General features: G+C 43.4%; 1 protein-coding gene across 2 annotated transcripts in view; it reads left to right on the top strand.

Annotated features, from left to right (window-relative positions):
• The first annotated feature begins 458 nt into the window (after positions 1-458).
• The window catches only part of REL (REL proto-oncogene, NF-kB subunit), a 31,713-nt gene continuing 23,181 nt past the window's right edge, over positions 459-8,990 (top strand). Inside the window, exons 1-2 of one of the 2 annotated variants that reach the window (XM_054822525.1) lie at positions 459-687; positions 6,057-6,199. In XM_054822525.1, the coding sequence (XP_054678500.1) occupies positions 681-687; positions 6,057-6,199 (150 nt within the window). In that variant the 5' untranslated portion in view covers positions 459-680. The remainder of the gene's footprint in view (positions 688-6,056; positions 6,200-8,990) is intronic. The other variant, XM_054822526.1, reaches the window with a different exon arrangement.

Genomic DNA, 8,990 nt, shown 5'->3' with positions numbered 1-8,990 from the left:
TGAGAAAACCACGAATAACGAGAGCTTGGTCTCTAGAGGCTCACAGAGAGGGAAAGAGGGGTGTTTGAGTGATGTAGGGATGCTGCGAAGGCAGGGGCCTTCTAGGGGCTGAAAAAGTGTGCTGAAGGGGAAGGTGGGAGATAGGGGCTAGCCTAACTGCTTGGAAGAAACATGCTCTAAATACCGCTGCTGTGAGTAAATGAAACTTAACTCTTTACTCCTGGCTACACACAGGAGAGGAGGGGGACAGGAGGGTAAACTCATTCCCCGTGGCTTTTTCCCCGCAGAGGGACGGTGCCCTCCGCCCGGCCCCTGCAGTTTCCCTTCTCCCTGGAGCGGGGGCTCTCGGGGCGGTGCGGCCGGGGGGCCGGCCCCCGCTTAACTCCGTTCCGCTCCGCTCTTCGCCGGCCGCTCTCCCGGGCGGGCGGGGCGCCGCGGGGGCGGGAGGGGGGGGCGGCGGCATCGCGCACGTCCGCCGGCCGGGAAATTCCCCCTGAAAAGGGCGGTGTGCTGGGCGCGGCAGCGCAGCCAGCCTGGGCGGGCGGGAGGGAGGGAGTCGGGGCCCGGTCGTCCCTCCGAGGCAGCATTCGTCTGTCTGTCCGTCCTTCCGAGGTGTGCGGGGCTCGGGCGGGGAGCGCCGCGGCGGCAGTGGGCCGGAGCGGCTGCACGGAGCTGTCAGCATGGCCGGTGAGCGGCGGGACGGGCCCTAACGGTGGTGGTGGTGGTGGGGTGCGGTAGTGGTGGGGGCGCCGGGGATAGCGGCGGGCAGCGGCCCCGATTCTCCCGGGGCCCCGCAGGGCCGCTCCCACCGGTCCGGCATCGGTTCGATGCGGGTGGTGGAAGGCCGGCCCCCCCCCCCCGCCCTTCCTCCCTGCTTCGGTCGCTTTCGTTATTTAAACTGCGTAGTTAAAGAAGTGATTGCTGGTTTAGGTGAAATGGTGTGTCGGCTAGTTCTTATTTTTAGCTGTGAGGGATGGTTTGCTTCTCCTCTTCTACCGTCTCCCTATTGACTTAAGCCCGTAGGCAGTCGGAGGTAGGTGAGTAACAGTGCGGAAAAGGGTGACAGTGCTCTTGGCCCATCATCCCAGCATCTGGGTTTAATGTTAAATCCATATCCGTGTAGTTTTGTTAAGTAGACTTATGGAAAAAGTTAACAAAGAAACTTCATATGGTTGTTTGGATTAGTCGCAACAAGATCTTAGAAGGCTGTTACGTTTCAGAACGGATCTTTTCAGTCTTAAAGTTGTGTCATTGCAATGTTTGGGCGTTAAATAAGTACATGGGTCTCCTGTCTGGGCTAGAGACATCAATAGACCAAAGGCTCTTGTGATGCTCAACAGGCTCTTGTTCACATAGGAACTTGCCTACGAGAATGCAAATGAGTAAGAAACAGAGATGGCATAAATGCAAAGTAATGTAGATAAGGGATCATGTATTGAGTAATTACAACAAAAAGCACAATTAAGTTTCTTTAGGCTAAATTAAACTGTCATCCTTTCAGAAGGCGCTTCTCTGGTATCTTTCTTAGGGTTTAAAAAACCCCTAAAACTTAAGACCTGGCAGCGTTAATTAGAATAGCATTTCTAGGGAAAGATGCTCTCCAGCCTCAAAACTTTGTGTGTGTGTGTTCAGTTACCACTTAGCAAAGCACGAACTTTCACTCCTTAAATATATGTGTGTGTTAAGTATCAACAGAGACCAAAACCAACTGGATTTGTATGGAAGCATCCTTTAAATGTTATGTTGTATTTTAGACTGGCAAAACTGAAGCAGGATAGCACTTTTTTTTCCTTAATGTATTAACATATTTTCAGTGTAATTAGGAACCAGATAAGGAATTTTTCAGTAGGGGAAGTTCATAACTTCCTGGTACTAGCTAGCTTTTGTAGTTGTGTTTTTTTTCTTTTGGTTGCTGTTTTGTAATGTAACACAATAGTAAAGAGGAAGTTCGTGAGTAATTTTGTCTCTCTGTTAGAATCTGTACAGTTTATGGAGTCCTAGGTAGATTACTACTTTCTGAACTAAAAGTGTGTTTAGGCTTTTGATTACTTTAGAATGTGCTGTAACAAATCTTCCACCATAGCCTCTCTTGCCTGAGGTGTTGCAGGAGGCTATAAGCATATAGATTGTCTGCTCTTGCTTTTCAGAAATGGCTATTGCTCCGAGGGGCATAGGGTGACCAGTGATCTGTACAGAGCAGTGACATCAAAGTTGAAGGGCAACACTTCTGCCATCTGAGTCTCGCTGCAGTCACCTCGGATCATAGAGTTTCGGGCGATACTTTCACATCTTCCACAAAGACCCACAGCCACTTTGCTTTCACATGCAGATGTTGCTGGAGAGTCTGTTCACAGGGCGCTCCCACTTGTGCAAGAAAATGACGGATTGTGTAGTCCCTCCAGAGCTTGCTTCCTTTGAGCAAGGGAACAAGACAAATCATACGAGCCCTTGATCCCATTGTTGCTTTGCTTGGCTGCCTCCCTAATGGCACAGTCCCTGTTAAACTTTAAACCAGCCCAGGTTTCTTATCATGGAGAGGTCTGATGGAAGTGTTGTTTTGAGTTTTTGGGATTGTCTTACTGTTCCTTTTTTGTATTGCTGCTCAAAACAGATGAGAATAAAGCAACCTTCAGTTCCTGAATGAATATAAGCTGGCTGAATTCTTGGAGCTGTTACAGCTTTTACCTATTTTTATTGATCTCCTATATTCTCTTTTAAATTATTTAGTGTAGTATCCAGCGTTATGGGGGGAAATAAACAATTTTATATCAAAAAGAACAAGAGGCACGTTGTAATATGTGGCATAATGTTTCTATTGCTAGCATGTGTATAGGCAATTATAATTAATTACAAATGCAAATTAAACTCTTAAGCACTTAAATGAAGGATTAGCTAGATTTTTGCTTTTCTTCCATGTCAAATGCTTTTCGGAGTGGTTGTGGGCAGGGAGGTAACATGAGTAGCTGTGCATTTCTCTTCCAGACTTAGTGAAAGAGAGTGTGTGTGTTTTGACATATCTCTATTTGTTTGACAAACACAGCAATACCTGAAGAGGACAGGTCTTTAGCAACTGTGTGGGAACTAACAGACCTCTGTGTCTGAGTGTAGATTATGAAACAGTTAAGCTGTGCCGCTTCACGAGCACATGGCCAGTTTACAGAAATAGGGAACGCTGAACTGACCTCCACTTCGCTGCTGAGTGCTGATAATACCTTTAATTCGCACATGCACTTTTATGTGTTTCCTCTCCACACAAAACATGATGACACCGACAATCGTGGTAGAGATGATAATGTGATTCTTAAATAGAGTGAGAGAGAACCAAGATAAAATGAAGTTTAATGTTTAATCTCTGGAGGCTATACGGCATCATTGAGCCTTACTTTCCCACAAACACACCTGCTGTTAAGCAGTGGGTTTGCCTTCAATGACATTTGTTTCAACCACAGCCCTGTAAAGATCACTGAGCCCAGAGTTTTAAAATAAAAGTGCTCTTAATAGGTGAGAAAAAAGCCCTCTTAAGCGACTATTAGTAGAGCATGAAGGGAAATTATTGGTTAAAGCAGGGAGAGTTAAAGACTTGAAGTGATTGTGTTCTGTAGTAGTTTCAGAACAGCAAGGCTCTAGCTAGTTTTGACAAACACGTAACGTGTGCGGGCGCACCGTGCGTCTGGTTAGCAGCTATGTAAGCATGTGCATCTCTGAACTAAGATGATTAGTAGATACTTTGCTGCAATTTTGTCATTATAACTTCTAAAATAGATTTTTAATTTAGTATATGGATACGTGTCTTTATTTGTGGCGTACTGTGTTACGTAGGAATGGAAAGGCGAGATTCTTCTCTCTCCTCAGTTGCATGATGGAAACAGGAGGCTGACTGATAGGCAGCAGTCGCTCCTCACTGCTGGCAGAAGTCCTCTGTCATCTGGTCTGCTGGACTGTGCTAATAAACACGATAGCATAAGTAAATTTAAGTGTGAAGTTTAAACAGCCATACGTTGGTGTGTGAGCTTGGTTTTGTGAGAAGCTCAGACTTCTGGTCTCTATTCGAAACCAGCTTTATGTAATTTCTAGGCTTTTTTGTTATCAATGCATGTCCCCCCACCCTTTGCTGGACTTGCACATTTTCTCTTTCAGGAAAATAAACAAAGCTTATCTAAAGGAGGGTTAGATAAGATCCAGGGAGGATCTAGAGAAGGGACCATTCTTGTAAGTAACTGGACCTAGAGTGGTGGCTCGTGTATATAATGTGACAGCTCATGGTCCGTTTTCAGAAACTGTGTATTAAAATCTACGTGATGGGAGGCGATCAGTTTAGATATTGCCTTTTCATAAATTGTTGGAAAGGAATAGAGGAAGAGTCCTAAACTATAGTTCTCAAATGTTTGGCACCAAATACAGCCTGGAGCTGAAATGCATTGTGCCTTTTTAAAAGGCATTTAGGTTTTGAAAAGGCACAGGTTGTTGAAGACAGTTCCAGCATCAGAGCTGCTTTCTCATACTGCCATTCCACAGTTGTCTGTAGCTGTGTTACAGCTGAAATGTGCATTCAGCTAAGACCAAGGTGACATCTCGGAGATGCAGTTCTTTCCATTCCTTCTCTACTTCTCTTAATTACTTTACCTTTTAGGTTATAATATTTTCCTACTTGAGTATGAACTGCTGCAGCACTGCAAATGTTTTGCGATCAACAAATCCGAGGCATAAAGTTCAAGCTTTGTGTTGGCAGGTGTACCTAAATCATTGTAGGTACAACAAAAGAGAAGCTTTTATTATGGAGTTAAGATTGGAATCCACCTCTCTGCCAAAACTCATATGCTATGGACGTTAGGCTGTGTAGACCTTGGGCAAAAGGAAGTAGGGGGGGCAAAAGGAAGTAGGGGATCTTTTACCCTTTTAGCACTTTCAATATATTTAATAACTATTTTGCTTATTATGTTGAAGTCCAAGCACTTTTTTCAGTGCTGTGCCACAGGATGTTGCCTGTCATGTTTGTTTGTGATGCCCAACCTTGCTTGAGTAGGATGCTATTATTCGAAGATGACAGAGAGCTCAGTAGACATTTCCATAAGCTATGTTCTTCTGATCATGGAGCACCATGATGATTCAACTTCTGCAATATTTACTTACTCTCTGTTATTTGTTTTTCACATGCCATCCCACTGTTGTCACTGTTTGATTGACTATCCTGTTTGATGTTCTCAGTGAGATATATTAAATAGTTTGTTACTGTCTGGCAGTAAAACATCACTTGAAAAGTACCTACGCTCTTACAAAGTTAATGACTTTCTAACCCTCGCCCCCTTTAAGAGTTCTGTTGTCTCTTATTCTTGTCTGTTACTCGTGTTTCCTGAAAATTTTTTTTTTGACAACTGCCCAATAGCTTTTACTGAGGTTTCGTTGTCTGGGGAGATACTACAACTAGGAGCTGGCCCTGTGGGAGGTGGGCAGCTCAATATGTGGAATTCAATACCAGCAATAAGGTATTTTCTGAGCCCACAGTGATGCTATTCAACCCAGTAGGGTTTCAGTTGGGGCTTTTTTTGCATAATTTGCATAGTTTCTGCTTCTTTATAATAGGAACTAAAACAATTAATTCTGAGGAAACATCTTCACTTTCAGAGGACATTTAAGAGAACATAGTACTGACAGTACTTATACTTTGAGAGGGCAACCATTCCTGAAAGTGTATTATAATTAAAAATATCAATCATTCCCGCAAAATAATGATTTGTTTTCTGTTGTATAACATCCTCTTTCATCAGACATGTACTCTTCAATACCTGACAGAAGCTAAGTTCTAGGTGAGATGGAGGGGACAGTGTCCTTTGCTCATTACTTAGATGGCATTGCTACCTGAGGCTTCACTTAAAATCTCTTGTCTCCCCTTACCCCCCACCTTCAGTGTGTGTGTGTACATGAAAAATAGATTGTCTGAGAAGGCAAATGAAGTGGAAAGATGGTAATATCAGAGTCTAGATTTTTCTGATTCTTGCATCTTCTGCTGCTTGTTAAGTTCTGCTGTGTACTAACATTGAAAATGTTTTGTTTTGAAGGTGGCCCTGAGCCCTACATTGAAATATTTGAGCAACCCAGGCAAAGGGGCATGCGTTTCCGATACAAATGTGAGGGAAGATCGGCAGGCAGCATTCCAGGAGAACACAGTACCGAAAACAATAAGACGTTCCCTTCCATACAGGTAAATATGGCTTTTATCCATGAATTACCATTGCCCACGTGAACATTGTGCTGTAGCTACGCGTTGGACTCGGTGCAGTAAATAAAATACTTTTAATTTCATGTTCTGTTATTCTTTCCTTGGCATGCAAATGTAGTTGGAACACAGTGGAAAAAAGAGTTCTTTGCTCCTAGTCATTAAAGATTTTGTTTCAAATTTACAACAGGAGGAGAAAGTGTGGAGGTAGTTAACAAAGTGCCAGTAGAGAGGGAACTTGGTGAAGTTAACTCATTGTCTGGGAACCGTTTATGATTAGTTTTTTCTGTATGCACGTTTGTTCTGGTTTTTTTAGTTATGTGACTTGGGTTTGTTTTTACTATTTGGACTGCGGTATGAATTTTGGGAGAGCTTTGAAGGAGTTTGCGTACAAAATTTGAAAAGGCTTTGAAAAGCTGCTGGGCGCAACATGAAAGAAGGTGCTTTGTGCAAGTGAGCAAAGTAAGAAAGTGACTTGCAGCCAGTGATTCGGTGATTAGGCTCTGCAAAAGAAACTACCATGAAGTCTGTGAAGTCAGAAGGGGATACAGAATTTAAAAATGAGCTGAGAAAGGGGAATTATGTGGTCAGAGCACCTGCAATGAAGACAAGTTAGGTGGTTGCATTATGGTAGGTTGGGAAATCCAGAATGAAGGGATTCAGAGTAGCCCTAGCAGCTATGATCAAAGCAGTGACGAAGGTACAGACAGTGGAGGTGGAATGGAAGCACTTTGGCAGTAGCTTTCATAGGTGAGACACAGGAATGTGTCAGAGACCCTAGACAGGCAGGGTAAGGGAGAGGAATTTCTGGTCTCCTATTGGAAGCTGAAGTTGCTAGTGTTTCCTCAATCTCTTTCCATTTGGAGAATATCTTTCAGAGATGAGATTAGAAGAGAAAACTCAAATATAAATGGGAAGTTAAGAGTACTTTCCATCTTGAAGTACATTACAGTGCCCAGGAACAGAAGCTGTGTATCTGTGTTTGCAATGTGTGCAAGTATTAAAAAAAGAAAAAAACCAAAACGGTGGAGCCAAAGATGGAGTCTCTGGAATCACGTAGAAAAAGAACAGATACAGAGGACGTGAAAGCTGAAAAATAAGAGATATTTTATGCTGAGATGTAAAAGTTCTTTAAGAAGGAAAGTTTGAGAAAGATAGCATTGGCAGTCATGTGTTGAGCAGCAGAGTGAGCCTCTACGACATAAAGCAACGGTGGAAGCTGGTCTAGCCCTAAAGCCAGAATTACAAGAAGGTTTCCCCCTTGACTATCACAGTGCCAGATTTGGTTAAGGAATGCAGGAAATAGAGATCTTGCCAGACTCTCTCTTTTTTCAGCACTCTACCAATTGAACAAGGAACTACGTAGGCTGCTGCCAAGAGTAAATACTTTCAGGCCCTCAGCCTAAGGCTGTGTCAGGGCACAAGTTGAACGGGCAGTATAAGCCCTTGATTCCTCTTAGCCTGGACTGTGCTGCACATGAAGGCCAGCCAGAACCCAAAGGGAACATGGGACATGGTAGGTGACGGTGCAATCCTAGCAAAATTTGGCCTTTTTTTTTTAAAGGTAACTGTTGATGACAGAGCTGATTGTTACTGATAGCAGGTGATTTCTAGGTGAATTCCTGCCTCCCTGAAGCCCGTAGGAGGCTTTAGTGCTGATTAGCTGCTAGGGGAGTCCCCTCTAGAGATGGAAACATCAATGAGGATGAGAACAGAGAGGCCAGGAAGAGATTAAATTTCGTGGTGCGGTTATGATGAAGAACATCAAGGAGGAACTGGAGAATCAAAAGTGGCTAAATCAGGCTTCAAGTTCAAGGGACGGGGTGTGAAATGAGGGAGAAGTGATGTAATAGTTGAAGGAGTTGAAGGGATGCTGAAAGTTGTATTTTAAGGGTAGAAAGTAACAGTAGTATGAAGGCCAAGGAAGGAGCCAAAATGGAGACTGAGGAAGCTAACAGATGATGGAAGCTAGGAGAGCACAGGTCAAGTCAAAGGTTTGAGGTGTCAGCAGAAAAGGATACACGATGGATCATTGGAGTCTCAGGATGAGGAAAGAAAGGCCTGAAGGAGGAGAAGAACAGTTAGTTATAGGGCAGGGGAAGTGGAGGATGAGAGCTCGCCTCTGCACAAATGTGTGCCTGAGCAAGTCTTGTATTTGCTTTCAAGTTGTTACGCTTCAAACAATTTAGGGCAAACTGTTTTTTTTTTTTCTTTTTACGCTCACCCACACAACCCATGGTGACTTCACTGGTAGCTGTCAGCGTGAGGGAAGACTTTTATACACCTGAGAAACGTGTTGAATTAGGGTGATGACTACTGTGAAGGTTCTAGCAGGAGCTTGAGAATTCAGTGCCCCCCTTCTTGAATATGATTGAATATTCATCTGAGAATTAATTAAAAAAAAAAAAAAGACTTCATAGAGGATTATGTCATGCTGTATCTGCTAAGATCCTCTTTCACTACTTAGTGTTCCATGCACAGGTAATATCCTTATCCATGAGGCTTTAGGAGTTTTTTTCTGAAGATCTTTGGAGCTCAACCTGTCCTTCAACAAGTACTTGTATGTGGTCATCTATGTAGAATTTTGCATCTTTCATTGTAAGTTTAGATATGATAATGAAACACATCCTGTTACATTTGGTCTTACAGCATTACAAGCTGGTTTAGGTCTAAGCTTCTATATTACCCCCGGCCTTTTGCACAGGGATAAATTCAACTCGTATAAAGAGTCCTGGTAAGATGGTGAAGCAATAGATCTTCAGCCTCAAAAAAAAAA

Source organism: Grus americana, chromosome 3, assembly GCF_028858705.1.
Source record: "Grus americana isolate bGruAme1 chromosome 3, bGruAme1.mat, whole genome shotgun sequence".
Classification (NCBI taxonomy): Eukaryota; Metazoa; Chordata; class Aves; order Gruiformes; family Gruidae; genus Grus; species Grus americana.
The sequence above is the reverse complement of the archived record's forward strand: the minus strand, read 5'-3'. Positions and strand labels throughout refer to the sequence as shown.